The sequence below is a fragment of the Pseudophryne corroboree genome, chromosome 9 (genome assembly GCF_028390025.1).
Source record: "Pseudophryne corroboree isolate aPseCor3 chromosome 9, aPseCor3.hap2, whole genome shotgun sequence".
Classification (NCBI taxonomy): Eukaryota; Metazoa; Chordata; class Amphibia; order Anura; family Myobatrachidae; genus Pseudophryne; species Pseudophryne corroboree.
In genome coordinates, this window is record NC_086452.1 from 292,074,049 (window position 1) to 292,094,317 (window position 20,269).

At 48.0% G+C, this 20,269-nt stretch overlaps 1 protein-coding gene across 5 annotated transcripts in view; it reads left to right on the plus strand.

Moving 5' to 3' along the window:
* Positions 1-20,269, plus strand: part of XPNPEP3 (X-prolyl aminopeptidase 3) — a 415,780-nt gene that overhangs the window by 48,472 nt on the left and 347,039 nt on the right. For all 5 annotated transcript variants that reach the window (XM_063940369.1, XM_063940372.1, XM_063940368.1 and 2 more), the window contains exon 2: positions 5,647-5,763. In XM_063940369.1, coding sequence (XP_063796439.1) covers positions 5,647-5,763 — 117 coding nt within the window. The remainder of the gene's footprint in view (positions 1-5,646; positions 5,764-20,269) is intronic.

A 20,269-nucleotide genomic window follows, 5' to 3' on the forward strand; every position in this document is an offset into this window, starting at 1 on the left:
GCACTAAATTGGCATATTAATATATACAGCAGCTATATTAGGGAAAAACACTTATATAAGGTTATCCCTATATATATATAGCGCTCTGGTGTGTGCTGGCAAACTCTCCCTCTGTCTCCCCAAAGGGGTAGTGGGGTCCTGTCCTCTATCAGAGCATTCCCTGTGTGTGTGCTGTGTGTCGGTACGTTGTGTCGACATGTATGAGGAGGAAAATGGTGTGGAGGCGGAGCAATTGCCTGTGTTAGTGATGTCACCCCCTAGGGAGTCGACACCTGACTGGATGGTCTTATGGAAAGAATTACGTGATAGTGTCAGCACTTTACAAAAGACTGTTGACGACATGAGACAGCCGGCAAATCAGTTAATACCTGTACAGGCGTCTCAAACACCGTCAGGGGCTCTAAAGCGCCCGTTACCTCAGGTCGATACAGACACGGACACTGACTCCAGTGTCGACGGTGAGTAAACAAACGTATTTTCCAGTAGGGCCACACGTTACATGATCACGGCAATGAAGGAGGTTTTGAACATTTCTGATACTACAAGTACCACAAAAAAGGGTATTATGTGGGGTGTGAAAAAACTACCCGTAGTTTTTCCCGAATCAGATGAATTAAATGAGGTGTGTGATGAAGCGTGGGTTTCCCCCGATAAAAAACTGCTAATTTCTAAAAAAATTATTGGCATTATACCCTTTCCCGCCAGAGGTTAGGGCGCGTTGGGAAACACCCCCTAGGGTAGATAAGGCGCTCACACGCTTATCAAAACAAGTGGCGTTACCGTCTCCTGATACGGCCGCCCTCAAGGAACCAGCTGATAGGAAGCTGGAAAATATCCTAAAAAGTATATACACACATACTGGTATTATACTGCGACCAGCAATCGCCTCAGCCTGGATGTGCAGTGCTGGGGTGGCTTGGTCAGATTCCCTGACTGAAAATATTGATACCCTGGACAGGGACAATATATTATTGACTATAGAGCATTTAAAGGATGCATTTCTATATATGCGAGATGCACAGAGGGATATTTGCACTCTGGCATCAAGAGTAAGTGCGATGTCCATTTCTGCCAGAAGAGGATTATGGACGCGACAGTGGTCAGGGGATGCGGATTCCAAACGGCATATGGAAGTATTGCCGTATAAAGGGGAGGAGTTATTTGGGGTCGGTCTATCGGACCTGGTGGCCACGGCAACGGCTGGGAAATCCACCTTTTTACCCCAAGTCACCTCGCAGCAGAAAAAGATACCGTCTTTTCAGGCTCAGTCCTTTCGTCCCCATAAGGGCAAGCGGGCAAAAGGCCACTCATATCTGCCCCGGGGCAGAGGAAGGGGAAAAAGACTGCAGCAGACAGCCTCTTCCCACGAACAGAAGCCCTCCCCCGCTTCTGCCAAGTCCTCAGCATGACGCTGGGGCCTTACAAGCGGACTCAGGCACGGTGGGGGCCCGTCTCAAGAATTTCAGCGCGCAGTGGGCTCACTCGCAAGTGGACCCCTGGATCCTGCAGGTAGTATCCCAGGGGTACAAATTGGAATTCGAGACGTCTCCCCCTCGCCGGTTCCTGAAGTCGGCTTTACCAACGTCTCCCCCCGACAGGGAGGCGGTATTGGAAGCCATTCACAAGCTGTATTCCCAGCAAGTGATAATCAAGGTACCCCTCCTACAACAGGGAAAGGGGTATTATTCCACGCTGTTTGTGGTACCGAAGCCGGACGACTCGGTGAGACCTATTTTAAATCTGAAATCCTTGAACACTTACATAAAAAGGTTCAAATTCAAGATGGAATCACTCAGAGCAGTGATAGCGAACCTGGAAGAAGGGGACTATATGGTGTCTCTGGACATCAAGGATGCTTACCTCCATGTCCCAATTTGCCCTTCTCACCAAGGGTACCTCAGGTTTGTGGTACAGAACTGTCACTATCAGTTTCAGACGCTGCCGTTTGGATTGTCTACGGCACCCCGGGTCTTTACCAAGGTAAGGGCCGAAATGATGATTCTTCTTCGAAGAAAAGGCGTCTTAATTATCCCTTACTTGGACGATCTCCTGATAAGGGCAAGGTCCAGAGAACAGTTAGAGGTCGGAGTAGCACTATCTCAAGTAGTACTACGACAGCACGGGTGGATTCTAAATATTCCAAAATCGCAGCTGATTCCGACGACACGTCTGCTGTTCCTAGGAATGATTCTGGACACAGTACAGAAAAAGGTGTTTCTCCCGGAAGAGAAAGCCAGGGAGTTATCCGACCTAGTCAGGAACCTCCTAAGACCAGGCCAAGTGTCAGTACATCAATGCACAAGGGTCCTGGGAAAGATGGTGGCTTCTTACGAAGCGATTCCATTCGGCAGATTCCACGCAAGAACTTTTCAGTGGGATCTGCTGGACAAATGGTCCGGATCGCATCTTCAAATGCATCAGCGGATAACCCTGTCTCCAAGGACAAGGGTGTTTCTCCTGTGGTGGTTACAGAGTGCTCATCTCCTAGAGGGCCGCAGATTCGGCATTCAGGATTGGGTCCTGGTGACCACGGATGCCAGCCTGAGAGGCTGGGGAGCAGTCACACAGGGCAGAAATTTCCAGGGCTTGTGGTCAAGCATGGAAACGTCACTTCACATAAATATCCTGGAACTAAGGGCCATTTACAATGCCCTAAGTCAGGCAAGACCTCTGCTTCAGGGTCAGCCGGTGTTGATCCAGTCGGACAACATCACGGCAGTCGCCCACGTAAACAGACAGGGCGGCACAAGAAGCAGGAGGGCAATGACGGAAGTGGCAAGGATTCTTCGCTGGGCGGAAAATCATGTGATAGCACTGTCAGCAGTGTTCATTCCGGGAGTGGACAACTGGGAAGCAGACTTCCTCAGCAGACACGATCTTCACCCGGGGGAGTGGGGACTTCACCCAGAAGTCTTCCACATGATTGTGAACCGTTGGGAAAAACCAAAGGTGGACATGATGGCGTCCCGCCTCACAAAAAACTGGACAGATATTGCGCCAGGTCAAGGGACCCTCAGGCAATAGCTGTGGACGCTCTGGTAACACCGTGGGTGTACCAGTCAGTGTATGTGTTCCCTCCTCTTCCTCTCATACCAAAAGTACTGAGAATCATAAGAAGGAGAGGAGTAAAGACTATACTCGTGGCTCCGGATTGGCCAAGAAGGACTTGGTACCCGGAAATTCAAGAGATGCTCACGGAAGACCCGTGGCCTCTACCTCTAAGAAAGGACCTGCTCCAGCAGGGACCATGTCTGTTCCAAGACTTACCGCGGCTGCGCTTGACGGCATGGCGGTTGAACGCCGGATCCTGAAGGAAAAAGGCATTCCGGATGAAGTCATCCCTACCCTGATCAAAGCCAGGAAGGATGTAACCGTACAGCATTATCACCGTATTTGGCGTAAATATGTTGCGTGGTGCGAGGCCAGGAAGGCCCCTACAGAGGAATTTCAACTGGGTCGATTCCTGCATTTCCTGCAAACAGGACTGTCTATGGGCCTCAAATTAGGGTCCATTAAGGTTCAAATTTCGGCCCTGTCAATATTCTTCCAAAAAGAACTAGCTTCTGTTCCTGAAGTTCAGACGTTTGTCAAGGGAGTACTGCATATACAGCCTCCTTTTGTGCCTCCAGTGGCACCTTGGGATCTCAATGTAGTTTTGGGATTCCTAAAATCACATTGGTTTGAACCACTCACCACTGTGGACTTAAAATATCTCACATGGAAAGTGGTAATGCTGTTAGCCCTGGCTTCAGCCAGGCGTGTCTCAGAATTGGCGGCTTTATCCTATAAAAGCCCTTACCTAATTTTTCATACGGACAGGGCAGAATTGAGGACTCGTCCTCAATTTCTCCCTAAGGTGGTTTCAGCATTTCACTTAAACCAGCCTATTGTGGTGCCTGCGGCTACTAGGGACTTGGAGGATTCCAAGTTGCTGGACGTAGTCAGGGCCCTGAAAATATATGTTTCCAGGACGGCTGGAGTCAGAAAATCTGACTCGCTGTTTATCCTGTATGCACCCAACAAGCTGGGTGCTCCTGCTTCTAAGCAGACGATTGCTCGTTGGATTTGTAGTACAATTCAGCTTGCACATTCTGTGGCAGGCCTGCCACAGCCAAAATCTGTAAAAGCCCATTCCACACGGAAAGTGGGCTCATCTTGGGCGGCTGCCCGAGGGGTCTCGGCTTTACAACTTTGCCGAGCAGCTACTTGGTCAGGGGCAAACACGTTTGCTAAATTCTACAAATTTGATACCCTGGCTGAGGAGGACCTGGAGTTCTCTCATTCGGTGCTGCAGAGTCATCCGCACTCTCCCGCCCGTTTGGGAGCTTTGGTATAATCCCCTATGGTCCTTTCGGAGTCCCCAGCATCCACTAGGACGTTAGAGAAAATAAGAATTTACTTACCGATAATTCTATTTCTCATAGTCCGTAGTGGATGCTGGGCGCCCATCCCAAGTGCGGATTGTCTGCATTACTTGTACATAGTTATTGTTACAAAAATCGGGTTATTGTTGTTGTGAGCCATCTTTTCAGAGGCTCCTTCTGTTATCATGCTGTTAACTGGGTTCAGATCACAAGTTGTACGGTGTGATTGGTGTGGCTGGTATGAGTCTTACCCGGGATTCAAAATCCTTCCTTATTGTGTACGCTCGTCCGGGCACAGTATCCTAACTGAGGCTTGGAGGAGGGTCATAGGGGGAGGAGCCAGTGCACACCAGGTAGTCCTAAAGCTTTTTACTTTTGTGCCCAGTCTCCTGCGGAGCCGCTATTCCCCATGGTCCTTTCGGAGTCCCCAGCATCCACTACGGACTATGAGAAATAGAATTATCGGTAAGTAAATTCTTATTTTTCACTATCGTTGCCAGTCTACGCTGGGGGGTTATGGGATCACCTCCAGGGGTGTCCGTATCCCGCCCCACGTTCATTCCGCAAACAGGAGTCCCCGGTTGTCACTTACCACTCTGTCGAGACCTTCAGGCTCTGTACTGGGGGTGTGCGGCGTGCTGCGGGTGTATGCACAAGAGAGCAATGCCTGCGGTACACTGGCCCTCAGGACCGTTGTCCTGTCAGCGGGATCCGACTCTAAACGAGGCCAGTGTCGATCCCCTCTATTGTTCCTTGGTGCAGGTAAGCTGTTGCCCAAACAGCTTACCTGAAAATAACAAACAGAAACTAAACTGAAGAGAAACTCTCTGGAGGTCCAGTGTGTGCGTCCTCTCCTGAGGACACATTTTTCTAAACTGAGCTGTAGGGGAGGGCATAGAGGGGAGGAGCTAGCACACCCTGTTGAAGAAATTTAAAGTTCTACAATTTAAATTTAAAATGATGGCAATTGGTAATCAAATCAAATTAAAATGGTCTCAAATTATTAAAAAAGTTAACACTTCCTGTGTACATAACTGCCAAATTCTGATGTATTCTGGAATTAATAAAAAAAATTAAGATTTGTATTTCCTTTAAAAGGTATAACAATCTATATTAAAATAATGGATATTCATATTATAGTTTAACACATTTGACAAGTTGTTTGTGATAACTTTATATTTTCTGAGTTTTGGTAATGACTACATTCTGTTTAATACAATAACAGAACTGGTGTATATAGTTACAACTTACACTTGGTATGCCTGTCTTTCTCTTTTTATAGCTTGTATTTCTTGTGTGAGACAAATATTTTCAGTGGAATCTCAGCAGCATTTCAACTTTCCAAAAAGGTCCCTAGGGCAACCCAGCCCTTTCACGCATACCCATCTCCTGAAACCAGGTAAATGGCCTAAAATATAAAATGTCTAGTGTTCTTCTGGTACTAACAACTGAAAGATTTATTCGCAGGTACCGTATATATGTTTTATCTAGCTCCGCAAGTGATTAAGGCCCAGATTTTCCAAGCCTTGGATAGTGATAAATTGCACAGTGATAAAGTACCAACCAATCGGCTCCTAACTCTCATTTCTGTAACGTCCTAGAGGATGCTGGGACTCCGTAATGACCATGGGGATAGACGGGCTCCGCAGGAGACATGGGCACTTTAAGAAAGACTTTGACTCTGGGTGTGCACTGGCTCCTCCCTCTATGCCTCTCCTCCAGACCTCAGTTTGATACTGTGCCCAGTGGAGACTGGGTGCATTTCAGGAGCTCTCCTGAGTTTCCTGTAAGTAAGCATTTTGTTAGGTTTTTTATTTTCAGGGATCCTGCTGGCAACAGACTCCCTGCATCGAGGGACTGAGGAAAGAGAAACAGACCCACTTCTCTGAGTTCAGGGCTCTGTTTCTTAGGCTACTGGACACCATTAGCTCCAGAGGGATTTGTACGCAGGTCTCACCCTCGCCGTCCGTGCCAGAGCCGCGCCGCCGTCCTCCTCGCAGAGCCGGAAGAAAGAAGACGGGTGAGTATGTGAGGAAAAGACCAATCTGAGGCGGCAGAAGACACTTGAATCTTCAATGAGGTAACGCACAGCACTGCAGCTGTGCGCCATTGCTCCCCTTCACCTCACACACTCCGGTCACTGTAAGGGTGCAGGGCGCAGGGGGGGGGGGGGGGGGGGGGGCGCCCTGGGCAGCAATATGAACCTCTCTTATGGCACAGATATATATACATGTACAGCTGGGCACTGTAGATGTATACAAAGAGCCCCCGCCATGTATTAAAAAAATTGAGCGGGACAGAAGCCCGCCGCCGAGGAGACGGGGCTTCTCCCTCAGCACTCACCAGCGCCATTTTTTCTCCACAGCTCCGCTGAGAGGAAGCTTCCCGGACTCTCCCCTGCTTGACACACGGTGACAGAGGGTTTTAAAGTAGAGGGGGGGGCACATAATTGGCGCAGATACATAAAACAGCGCTGCTGGGTAAACATTAATTTACTGTGTTTTTCCTGGGTCATATAGCACTGGGGTGTGTGCTGGCATACTCTCTCTCTGTCTCTCCAAAGGGCCTGGTGGGGAACCTGTCTTCAAAAAAGAGCTTCCCTGTGTATGTGTGGTGTGTCGGTACGTGTGTGTCGACATGTCTGAGGTTGAGGGCTCACCTAAGGAGGAGGGGGAGTGTATGAATGTTAGGTCTCCGTCGGCGGTGCCGACGCCGGACTGGATGGATATGTGGAATGTTTTAAGTGCAAATGTTAATTTATTGCACAAAAGGCTAGACAAAGCCGAAGCTGGGGCACAGTCAGAGAGTCAACCCATGCCTGTCCCTATGTCGCCGGGACCTTCGGGGTATCAGAAGCGCCCACTATCCCAAATAGTTGACACGGATACCGGCACGGATTCAGACTCCAGTGTCGATTACGATGATACAAAATTACAGCCAAAGGTGGCTAAAGGTATTCGATATATGATTATCGCAATAAAATATGTGTTGCATATCACTGAGGAACCCCCTGTCCCTGACACGAGGGTACACATGTATAAAGGAAAGAAACCTGAGGTCTCCTTTCCCTCCTCACATGAGCTGAACGAAGTATGTGAAAAAGCGTGGGAAACTCCAGACAAAAAACTGCAGATTCCCAAAAGGATCCTAACAGCGTATCCTTTCCCGTCGCAGGACAGGATACGGTGGGAATCCTCCCCTAGGGTGGACAAGGCCTTGACGCGCTGATCAAAAAAGATAGCGCTTCCATCCCAAGATACGGCTACCCTCAAGGATCCTGCTGACCGCAAACAGGAGGTTACCCTGTAGTCCGTTTACACACATTCTGGTACGTTACTCAGACCGGCTATTGCGTCGGCCTGGGTTTGTAGTGCTGTAGCAGCTTGGACAGATTCCTTATCAACGGATATTGAGAATCTTGATAAGGATACCATTTTATTGACCCTGGGGCATATAAAAGATGCGGTCTTGTATATGAGGGATGCTCAAAGAGACATTAGTTTACTGGGTTCCAGGATAAACGCTATGTCTATTTCTGCTAGGCGTGTTTTATGGACCCGACAGTGGACTGGTGATGCCGACTCCAAGAGACATATGGAGTTGTTGCCTTACAAGGGTGAGGAATTGTTTGGAGAGGGACTCTCGGACCTCGTCTCCACGGCTACGGCAGGTAAATCAAATTTTTTGCCATATATTCCCTCACAATCTAAGAAAGCGCCTCATTATCAAATGCAGTCCTTTCGTTCCAATAAAAGCAAAAGAGCACGTGGATCGTCCTTTCTTGCCAGAGGTAAGGGCAGAGGGAAAAAGCTGCATACCACAGCTAGTTCCCAGGAACAGAAGTCCTCCCCGGCCTCTGCAAAATCCACCGCATGACGCTGGGGCTCCCCTGAGGGAGTCAGCTCCTGTGGGGGGCACGTCTTCGACTGTTCAGCCACGTCTGGGTCCACTCACAGGTGGATCCATGGGCAATAGAAATAGTTTCCCAGGGTTACAAGCTGGAATTCGAAGAAGTGCCTCCTCGCCGTTTTTTCAAATCGGCCCTACCGAAACAACCCCTGGAAAGGGAGATAGTGTTACATGCGATTCACAAATTGTGTCTTCAACAAGTGGTGGTAGAGGTTCCCCTGCTTCAAAGAGGGCAGGGGTACTACTCAACTCTGTTTGTGGTTCCGAAACCGGACGGTTCGGTCAGACCCATTTTAAATTTAAAATCCCTTAACCCAGTGGTGGCCAACGCGTGGCTCTTGAGCCACATGCGGCTCTTTCTTCATTCAAATGTGGCTCCCAACACTCAAAGTCATGTGACCACAAGAGATCTGTAAACCGCTGCACTCCAGCCAGACATGCAGCAGCTCTACGTAGACTGAGAACTGAGGGAGCCAAATACACAAGGGGGAGCTGGCTGGAGTGACACAAGCGGGTGCTGGCTGGAGTGACACAGGCGGGTGCTGGCTGGAGTGACACAGGAGGGTGCTGGCTGGAGTGACACAGGAGGGAGCTGGCTGGAGTGACACAGGCGGGTGCTGGCTGGAGTGACACAGGCGGGTGCTGGCTGGAGTGACACAGGAGGGTGCTGGCTGGAGTGACACAGGCGGGTGCTGGCTGGAGTGACATATGGGGAACTGAAGTGTATTATGTGAATCTGGCTATTCAATATATTTTATGCGGATCTGGCTTTTTCAATTATTTGATATAGAAGTGGCTTTTTCATTGTATTTTATGTTGGATCTGGCTTTTTCAATGTATTTTATACCAGGGGCGTGGCCTAGCAGGCACAAGGTCACACCCCATTTTTGCAAGTGCGCCTTTGGCTCGAAGCTCTTTGATGTACCTAACAAGATTTCTTGGCTCTTTGTCTCTGACTGGTTGGCCACCCCTGCCTTAACCTTTACTTAAAACGGTTCAAGTTCAAGATGGAATCGCTCATGGCGGTCATCGCCAGCCTAGAAGGGGGAGATTTTTTAGTATCTCTGGACATAAAGAATGCATACCTGCATGTCCCCATATATCCTCCTCATCAGGCGTACCTGAGATTTGCGGTACAGGATTGTCATTACCAATTTCAGACGTTGCCGTTTGGGCTTTCCACGGCCCCGAGAATTTTCACCAAGGTAATGGCGGAAATGATGGTGCTCCTGCGCAAGCAGGGTGTCACAATTATCCCGTACTTGGACGATCTCCTCATAAAAGCGAGATCACGGGAGAAGTTGCTAAACAGCGTATCACTTTCACTGAATGTGTTACAGCGACACGGCTGGATTCTTAATATTCCAAAGTCGCAGCTGAATCCTACAACTCGTCTGCCCTTCTTGGGCATGATTCTGGACACAGACCAGAAAAGGGTTTTTCTTCCGACGGAAAAGGCTCAGGAACTCATGACTCTAGTCATGAACCTGCTGAAACCAAATCAAGTGTCAGTACATCATTGCACTCAAGTTCTCGGAAAGATGGTGGCACCATACGAAGCCATTCCATACGGCAGATTCCATGCAAGGACCTTCCAATGGGACCTATTGGACAAATGGTCCGGGTCGCATCTGCAATTGCATCAGCGGATCCCCTTTCCCCCACGGCCAGAGTATCTCTCCTGTGGTGGCTAAACAGTGCTCACCTTCTAGAGGGCTGCAGGTTCGGCATTCAGGACTGGATCCTGGTGACCACGGACGCGAGCCTCCGAGGTTGGGGAGCAGTCACACAGGGAAGAAATTTCCAAGGACTTTGGTCCAGTCAAGAGACTTGTCTTCACATCAACATCCTGGAACTAAGGGCCATATATAACGCCCTATGTCAAATGGAGATCTTACTTCGCAATCGACCAGTTCTGATCCAGTCAGACAACATCACCACAGTAGCTCATGTAAACCGCCAAGGCGGCACAAGGAGCAGAGTGGCCATGGCGGAAGCCACCAAAATTCTTCGCTGGGCGGAGAATCATGTAAGCGCTCTGTCGGCAGTGTTCATTCCGGGAGTGGACAACTGGAAAGCAGACTTCCTCAGCAGACACGATCTGCATCCGGGAGAGTGGGGACTTCATCAGGAAGTCTTCGCGCAGATTACAAGTCGGTGGGGACTACCCCAAATAGACATGATGGCATCCCGTCTCAACAAAAAGCTACAAAGGTATTGCGCCAGGTCAAGAGACCCTCAGGCGATAGCTGTAGACGCCCTAGTGACACTGTGGGTGTTCCAGTCGGTATATGTGTTTCCTCATCTTCCTCTCATACCCAAGGTGTTGAGGATAATAAAAAAAAGAGGAGTGAGAACAATTCTCATTATTCCAGATTGGCCACGAAGGACCTGGTATCCGGATCTGCAAGAAATGCTCACAGAAGATCCGTGGCCTCTTTCTCTAAGGCAGGATCTGTTACAACAAGGTCCCTGTCTGTTCCAAGACTTACCGCGGCTGCGTTTGACGGCATGGCGGTTGAACGCCGGATCCTAGCGGAAAAAGGTATTCCGGATGAGGTCATTCCTACGCTAATAAAGGCTAGGAAGGACGTGATGTCTAAACATTATCACCGAATATGGCGAAAATATGTTTCTTTGTGTGAGGCCAGGAATGCTCCTACGGAATAATTCCATCTATTCCGTTTTCTTCACTTCCTACAAACTGGAGTGAATTTGGGCCTAAAATTAGGCTCCATTAAGGTTCAGATTTCGGCCTTATCCATCTTCTTTCAAAAGGAATTGGCCTCCTTACCTGAAGTACAGACTTTTTTGTGAAGGGAGTACTGCATATTCAGCCTCCTTTTGTACCTCCGGTGGCGCCTTGGGACCTTAACGTGGTGTTAAGTTTCCTTAAGTCACATTGGTTTAAACCACTTAAAACAGTGGAGTTGAAATATCTCACTTGGAAAGTGGTCATGTTGTTAGCCTTGGCTTCGGCTAGGCGAGTTTCGGAATTGGCGGCTTTATCACATAAAAGTCCCTATCTGGTTTTCCATATGGATAGAGCGGAGTTGCGGACCCGTCCTCAATTCCTGCCTAAGGTTGTCTCATCCTTTCATATGAACCAACCTATTGTCGTGCCTGTGGCAACACGTGACTTGGAGGATTCCGAGTCCCTTGATGTGGTCAGGGCTTTGAAAATTTATGTGGCCAGAACGGCTAGGATCAGAAAAACGGAAGCACTGTTTGTCCTGTATGCAGCCAACAAGGTTGGCGGCCCTGCTTCAAAGCAGACTATTGCTAGCTGGATCTGTAACATGATTCAGCAGGCGCATTCTACGGCAGGATTGCCGTTGCCAAAATCGGTTAAGGCCCATTCCACTAGGAAGGTGGGCTCGTCTTGGGCGGCTGCCCGAGGGGTCTCGGCACTACAGCTGTGCCGAGCTGCTACTTGGTCGGGGTCAAACACCTTTGCAAAGTTCTACAAGTTTGATACCCTGGCTGAGGAGGACCTCCTGTTTGCTCAATCGGTGCTGCAGAGTCATCCGCACTCTCCCGCCCGTTTGGGAGCTTTGGTATAATCCCCATGGTCCTTACGGAGTCTCAGCATCCTCTAGGACGTTAGAGAAAATAAGATTTTAAACCTACCGGTATATCTTTTTCTCGTAGTCCGTAGAGGATGCTGGGCGCCCGTCCCAAGTGCGGACTACTTCTGCAAGACTTGTATATAGTTATTGCTTACATAAGGGTTATGTTATAGTTTCATCGGTTTTGGGCCGATGATATGTTGTTCTTCATACTGTTAACTAGATAATATCACAAGTTATACGGTGTGATTGGTGTGGCTGGTATGAATCTTACCCTTGGATTACAAAAATCCTTTCCTTGTACTGTCCGTCTCCTCTGGGCACAGTTTCTCTAACTGAGGTCTAGAGGAGGGGCATAGAGGGAGGAGCCAGTGCACACCCAGAGTCAAAGTCTTTCTTAAAGTGCCCATGTCTCCTGCGGAACCCGTCTATCCCCATGGTCCTTACGGAGTCCCAGCATCCTCTACGGACTACGAGAAAAAGATTTACCGGTAGGTTTAAAATCTTATTTTTTCAAACACAGCCTGTAACATGGCAGTTAGGAGCGGATTGGCTGCTACGTTATTACCGTGCAATTTATCACTCTCCAAGGCTTGATAAATCTGGGCTTCAGTTTCTTTCAGGAGTGAAAGTGCACACAAAAGTACATAACTACTGTGTGAGTATACACTTGGGCCTTTTACCCACTGGTGTCTAACAATAGAGCCCATTGTTTTTAAATAAGCTTTTTACAAGCAAACAGATGTTTGCTTTTCTCTGAATGGGTCTTGTATAATTTGCAAAGTCGACATAATGAGGAATCCTCTAGTACAGCACTTCTCAAACTGTGTGCCTTGATACGTAGTGTTACAAATTGATCCCTGGCATGCCACATGGGTACTTTCCCATGTGGCAATTGCAAAGCCTGCTGCCATATGACAAAAATAGATAAGGTAACAGATAAGTTTGGCAAGAAGATTGAAATTAATAAATTCTTCAACTGCATTACAATGGGAGTAATTTACTGTCTGAGATGTCCGTGCGGGTTAAGATATGTTGGCATGACATCACGCAAATTGAAACAGAATATTGGAACACGCAGGGAACATAAGAAATGCCATAACAAACCACTAAAAAATTAAAAACCTAACATCAGTTGCCAGACACTTTTTGAAAGCCTATGCGGGCTCAAATAAGGGTCTCAAGGCATTTGACCTGGAAACAGTGAAACTGACCATTACTAAAACACTCTTACAAAAGGAGAGTGAGTGGACTTTCAGGCTCAACACAGTAACTCCGCACGGCCTCAATGAAATTATTAATTATAGTGCTTTTTTGTAAAAATCACAAGTTTGGCCTAACTATCCCAGATCTACGTGTCATAGATGTACATAATTGAATCCACTATCTCCTTCTTATTTTCTTAGCATTTTTCATCTTATCACTAAATAGATATATATATATTTATATATATATATATATTGTTAGGTGGTAAATCGGCTGCACCTTCAGTGTTCTATAATAACAAGGTATCCTTAAGTAGTAACAAGATATGCGTACCTGACACACAAATGAGTAATCACTTCTCGCAATTTTCTTTGAATGTCTCCCTCCTTATTCTCCTCCTCCTCTTATATCCACCCGGATATCAGCATGATATTCCTCACGCAGGGGGTAATGGAAAACAGTAGATCAGTGTAGTGCACATATCTAGCTAAAGTGACGCTGTGCTGTGTGTATAAATATAGTGCAAAAAAACGTGCAATAAAGTGGAAATAGTGCTTAGTTTGTGCAAAGGTGGTTACTATACCAATACCCTTCTGGTAATTGTGCTTATTTACCAATTATGAAGGTGTAGCACCAAACTAAATTTCTCTAACGTCCTAAGTGGATGCTGGGACTCCGTAAGGACCATGGGGGAATAGCGGCTCCGCAGGAGACTGGGCACAAAAGTAAAAGCTTGAACTAGCTGGTGTGCACTGGCTCCTCCCCCTATGACCCTCCTCCAAGCCTCAGTTAGATTTTTGTGCCCGAACGAGAAGGGTGCATGCTAGGTGGCTCTCCTGAGCTGCTTAGAGTAAAAGTTTATTTTAGGTTTTTTATTTTCAGTGAGTCCTGCTGGCAACAGGCTCACTGCATCGTGGGACTAAGGGGAGAAGAAACGAACTCACCTGCGTGCAGAGTGGATTGGGTTTCTTAGGCTACTGGACATTAGCTCCAGAGGGACGATCACAGGTTCAGCCTGGATGGGTCCCGGAGCCGCGCCGCCGGCCCCCTTACAGAGCCAGAAGAACGAAGAGGTCCGGTGAAATCGGCGGCAGAAGACGTTCCTGTCTTCAACTAAGGTAGCGCACAGCACTGCAGCTGTGCGCCATTGCTCTCAGCACACTTCACACTCCGGTCACTGAGGGTGCAGGGCGCTGGGGGGGAGCGCCCTGAGACGCAATAAAAACAGAAATACCTTAGGATGGCAAAAGAAATACATCACATATAGCTCCTGGGCTATATGGATGTATTTAACCCCTGCCAGTTTTCCAGAAAAAAGCGGGAGATAAGGCCGTCGTGAAGGGGCGGAGCCTATCTCCTCAGCACACAAGCGCCATTTTCCCTCACAGTTCCGCTGGAAGGACGGCTCCCTGACTCTCCCCTGCAGTCCCTACAGAATCAGGGTAAAAACGAGAGAGGGGGGGCACTATTGGCAGCTAAATTATAAACAGCAGCTATAAAAGGGAGTAACACTTATATAAGGTTATCCCTATTGATATATATATAGCGCTCTGGTGTGTGCTGGCAAACTCTCCCTCTGTCTCCCCAAAGGGCTAGTGGGGTCCTGTCCTCTATCAGAGCATTCCCTGTGTGTGTGCTGGGTGTCGGTACGATTGTGTCGACATGTATGAGGAGGAAAATGATGTGGAAGCAGAGCAATTGCCTGTATTAGTGATGTCACCCCCTAGGGAGTCGACACCTGACTGGATGGTTGTATTTAAAGAACTACGTGACAATGTCAGCACTTTACAAAAAACTGTTGACGACATGAGACAGCCGACAAATCAATTAGTGCCTGTCCAGGCGTCTCAGACACCGTCAGGGGCGATAAAACGCCCGTTACCTCAGTGGGTCGACACAGACCCAGACACGGATACTGAGTCCAGTGTCGACGGTGAGGAGACAAACGTAATGTCCAGTAGGGCCACACGTTACATGATCACGGCAATGAAGGAGGCATTGAACATTTCTGACACTACAAGTACCACAAAGAAGGGTATTATGTGGGGAGTGAAAAAACTACCAGTAGCTTTTCCTGAGTCAGATGAATTAAATGAGGTGTGTGATAAAGCGTGGGTTTCCCCCGATAAAAAAGTGCTAATTTCTAATAAATTATTGGCACTATACCCTTTCCCGCCAGAGGTTAGGGCGCGTTGGGAAACACCCCCTAGAGTAGATAAAGCGCTCACACGTTTATCTAAACAAGTAGCGTTACCGTCTCCTGATACGGCCGCCCTCAAAGAACCAGCGGATAGAAGGCTGGAAAATATCCTGAAGGGTATATACACACATACTGGTGTTATACTGCGACCAGCAATCGCATCAGCCTGGATGTGCAGTGCTGGAGTTGCGTGGTCGGATTCCCTGACTGAAAATATTGATACCCTGGATAGGAACAGTATATTACTAACTATAGAGCATTTGAAGGATGCATTACTATATATGCGTGATGCACAGAGGGATATTTGCACCCTGGCATCAAGAGTGAGTGCTATGTCCATTTCTGCCAGAAGAGCGTTATGGACGCGACAGTGGTCAGGGGATGCGGATTCCAAACGACATATGGAAGTATTGCCGTTTAAAGGGGAGGAGTTATTTGGGGCCGGTCTATCGGACCTGGTGGCCACGGCAACGGCCGGAAAGTCCACCTTTTTACCCCAGGTCACCTCTCAGCAGAAAAAGACACCGTCTTTTCAAACTCAGTCCTTTCGTCCCCATAAGTACAGGCGGGCAAAGGGCCACTCATTTCTGCCCCGGGGCAGAGGAAGAGGAAAAAGACTGCACCAGGCAGCCTCTTCACAGGAGCAGAAGCCCTCCTCTGCTTCTGCCAAGTCTTCAGCATGACGCTGGGGCTTTACAAGCGGACTCGGACACGGTGGGGGCCCGTCTCAAAAATTTCAACGCGCAGTGGGCTCACTCGCAAGTGGACCCCTGGATTCTGCAGGTAGTATCACAGGGGTACAAACTGGAATTCGAGACGTCTCCCCCTCGCCGGTTCCTGAAGTCTGCTCTACCAAAGTCTCCCTCCGACAGGGAGGCAGTTTTGGAAGCCATTCACAAGCTGTATTCCCAGCAGGTGATAATCAAGGTACCTCTCCTACAACAGGGAAAGGGGTATTATTCCACGCTGTTTGTGGTACCGAAGCCGGACGGCTCGGTGAGACCAATTTTAAATCTAAAATCCTTGAACACTTACATAAAGAGGTTCAAATTCAAGATGGAGTCACTCAGAGCAGTGATAGCAAACCTGGAAGAAGGGGACTATATGGTGTCTCTGGACATCAAAGATGCTTATCTCCACGTCCCAATCTACCCTTCTCACCAAGGGTACCTCAGGTTTGTAGTACAAAACTGTCATTATCAGTTTCAGACGCTGCCGTTCGGATTGTCCACGGCACCTCGGGTCTTTACCAAGGTAATGGCCGAAATGATGATTCTTCTTCGAAGAAAAGGCGTTTTAATTATCCCTTACTTGGACGATCTCCTGATAAGGGCAAGGTCCAGGGAACAGTTAGAAGTCGGAGTAGCACTATCTCAGTTAGTGTTACGTCAGCACGGGTGGATTCTAAATATTCCAAAATCGCAGCTGATTCCAACGACACGTCTCCTGTTCCTAGGAATGATTCTGGACACAGTCCAGAAAAAGGTGTTTCTCCCAGAGGAGAAGGCCAGGGAGTTATCCGAGCTAGTCAGGAATCTCCTAAAACCAGGACAGGTGTCAGTGCATCAGTGCACGAGGGTCCTGGGAAAAATGGTGGCTTCTTACGAAGCGATTCCTTTCGGAAGATTCCATGCAAGAACGTTTCAGTGGGATCTTCTGGACAAATGGTCCGGATCGCATCTTCAGATGCATCAGCGGATAACCCTGTCGCCAAGGACAAGGGTGTCTCTTCTGTGGTGGCTGCAGAGTGCTCATCTACTAGAGGGCCGCAGATTCGGCATTCAGGATTGGATCCTGGTGACCACAGATGCCAGCCTGAGAGGCTGGGGAGCAGTCACACAGGGACAAAATTTCCAGGGCTTGTGGTCAAGCATGGAAACATCTCTTCATATAAACATTCTGGAACTAAGGGCCATTTACAATGCCCTAACTCAAGCAAAACCCCTGCTTCAGGGTCAGGCGGTATTGATCCAATCGGACAACATCACGTCAGTCGCCCACGTAAACAGACAGGGCGGCACGAGAAGCAGGAGGGCGATGGCAGAAGCTGCAAGGATTCTTCGCTGGGCGGAGAATCATGTGATAGCACTGTCAGCAGTGTTCATTCCGGGAGTGGACAACTGGGAAGCGGACTTCCTCAGCAGACACGACCTTCACCTGGGGGAGTGGGGACTTCATCCAGAAGTCTTCCAAGAGATGGTAAACCGTTGGGAAAAACCAAAGGTGGACATGATGGCGTCCCGTCTCAACAAAAAACTAGACAGATATTGCGCCAGGTCAAGGGACCCTCAGGCAATAGCGGTGGACGCTCTGGTAACACCATGGGTGTACCAGTCAGTGTATGTGTTCCCTCCTCTGCCTCTCATACCAAAAGTACTGAGAATCATAAAAAGGAGAGGAGTAAGAACTATAATCGTGGTTCCGGATTGGCCAAGAAGGACTTGGTACCCGGAACTTCAAGAGATGCTCACGGAGGACCCGTGGCCTCTACCTCTGAGAAAGGACCTGCTCCAGCAGGGACCTTGTCTGTTCCAAGACTTACCGCGGCTGCGTTTGACGGCATGGCGGTTGAATGCCGGATCCTGAAGGAAAAAGGCTTTCCAGAAGAAGTCATCCCTACCCTGATAAAGGCCAGGAAGGATGTAACCGCGAAACATTATCACCGCATTTGGCGAAAATATGTTGCGTGGTGTGAGGCCAAAGAGGCCCCTACAGAGGAATTTCAACTGGGTCGCTTCCTACATTTCCTGCAAACAGGACTGTCTATGGGCCTAAAATTAGGGTCCATTAAGGTTCAAATTTCGGCCCTGTCGATTTTCTTCCAAAAAGAACTGGCTTCTGTGCCTGAAGTCCAGACGTTTGTCAAAGGGGTACTGCATATACAGCCTCCTTTTGTGCCCCCGGTGGCACCTTGGGATCTCAATGTGGTTTTGGGGTTCCTAAAATCACATTGGTTTGAACCACTCACCACTGTGGAATTAAAATATCTCACATGGAAGGTGGTAATGCTGTTAGCCCTGGCTTCAGCCAGGCGTGTCTCAGAATTGGCGGCTTTATCTTATAAAAGCCCTTACCTGATTTTTCACACGGATAGGGCAGAAGTGAGGACTCGTCCTCAATTTCTCCCAAAGGTGGTTTCAGCGTTTCACGTGAACCAGCCTATTGTGGTGCCTGCGGCTACTAGGGACTTGGAGGACTCCAAGTTACTGGACGTAGTCAGGGCCCTGAAAATATATATTTCCAGGACGGCTGGAGTCAGGAAATCTGACTCGCTGTTTATCCTGTATGCACCCAACAAGCTGGGTGCTCCTGCTTCTAAGCAGACGATTGCTCGTTGGATTTGTAGTACAATTCAGCTTGCACATTCTGTGGCAGGCCTGCCACAGCCAAAATCTGTAAAAGCCCATTCCACAAGGAAGGTGGGCTCATCTTGGGCGGCTGCCCGAGGGGTCTCGGCTTTACAACTTTGCCGAGCAGCTACTTGGTCAGGGGCAAACACGTTTGCTAAATTCTACAAATTTGATACCCTGGCTGAGGAGGACCTGGAGTTCTCTCATTCGGTGCTGCAGAGTCATCCGCACTCTCCCGCCCGTTTGGGAGCTTTGGTATAATCCCCATGGTCCTTACGGAGTCCCAGCATCCACTTAGGACGTTAGAGAAAATAAGAATTTACTTACCGATAATTCTATTTCTCATAGTCCGTAGTGGATGCTGGGCGCCCATCCCAAGTGCGGATTGTCTGCAATACTTGTATATAGTTATTGTTACAAAATTCGGGTTATTATTGTTGTGAGCCATCTTTTCAGAGGCTCCTTCGTTTATCATACTGTTAACTGGGTTCAGATCACAGGTTGTACGGTGTGATTGGTGTGGCTGGTATGAGTCTTACCCGGGATTCAATATCCTTCCTTATTATGTACGCTCGTCCGGGCACAGTATCCTAACTGAGGCTTGGAGGAGGGTCATAGGGGGAGGAGCCAGTGCACACCAGCTAGTTCAAGCTTTTACTTTTGTGCCCAGTCTCCTGCGGAGCCGCTATTCCCCCATGGTCCTTACGGAGTCCCAGCATCCACTACGGACTATGAGAAATAGAATTATCGGTAAGTAAATTCTTATTTAAAGTACCATGGCAGCACTTACGTTTATACAGGTATCATATAACCGGATGGAGCCAGCAAATACCCAATAGACCAGAATACCTTAAAACTAGAAAGTACTCCCAAGGGAGAAAAAAACTCTGATAGTGTAATAACGTTTTTACACATTTAATGAGACAATAAACCACAAAAATGGACTCGTACAATTTAAATCAAAATATGCATGCTTATCTGTCAATCAAGCAGGAGAACGTAGAACCCGTAGGTACCTAACGCGTTTCGTCCCGTTTTTTCATGCTGGGACTTCCTCAGAGGTATCAGATCTGATGTAAACGTTATATGTAAACTTTTGATCAGGGTCATTTGGGTAGTTTCTGTTGTCATTATGATTTAAAAAGAATAAACACAGTTGTTTGATAATAAATGGCTTCACCCAACCACTAACCGTGAGTGAAAGAAAAGTTTGTGAGTTATCATTCATATTCTCTGACAAATGGCCAGAAAATCACAAATTCTGCTAGGGTATGTAACTTATGAGCACAACTGTATATACAGGTTGAGTATCCTATATCCAAATATTCAGAAATACGGAATATTCCGAAATACGGACTTTTTTGAATGAGAGTGAGATAGTGAAACCTTTGTTTTTCGATGACTCAATGTACACAAACTGTTTAATACACAAAGTTATTAAAATATTGTATTAAATGACCTTCAGGCTGTGTGTATAAGGTGTATATGAAACATAAATTAATTGTGTGAATGAACACACACTTTTACCGCTTTCACATCGCAAATGCAGGATCCCACCCGGTAAAAGAAACGTGTCCTTACCGGGTGGGATCCGGCATTTGCTCCCCTCTGCTGGCTTTCCGACCCGGCAATTTACCGGGTCGGTTGCCATAGCAGCGGGGGGGGGGCGCA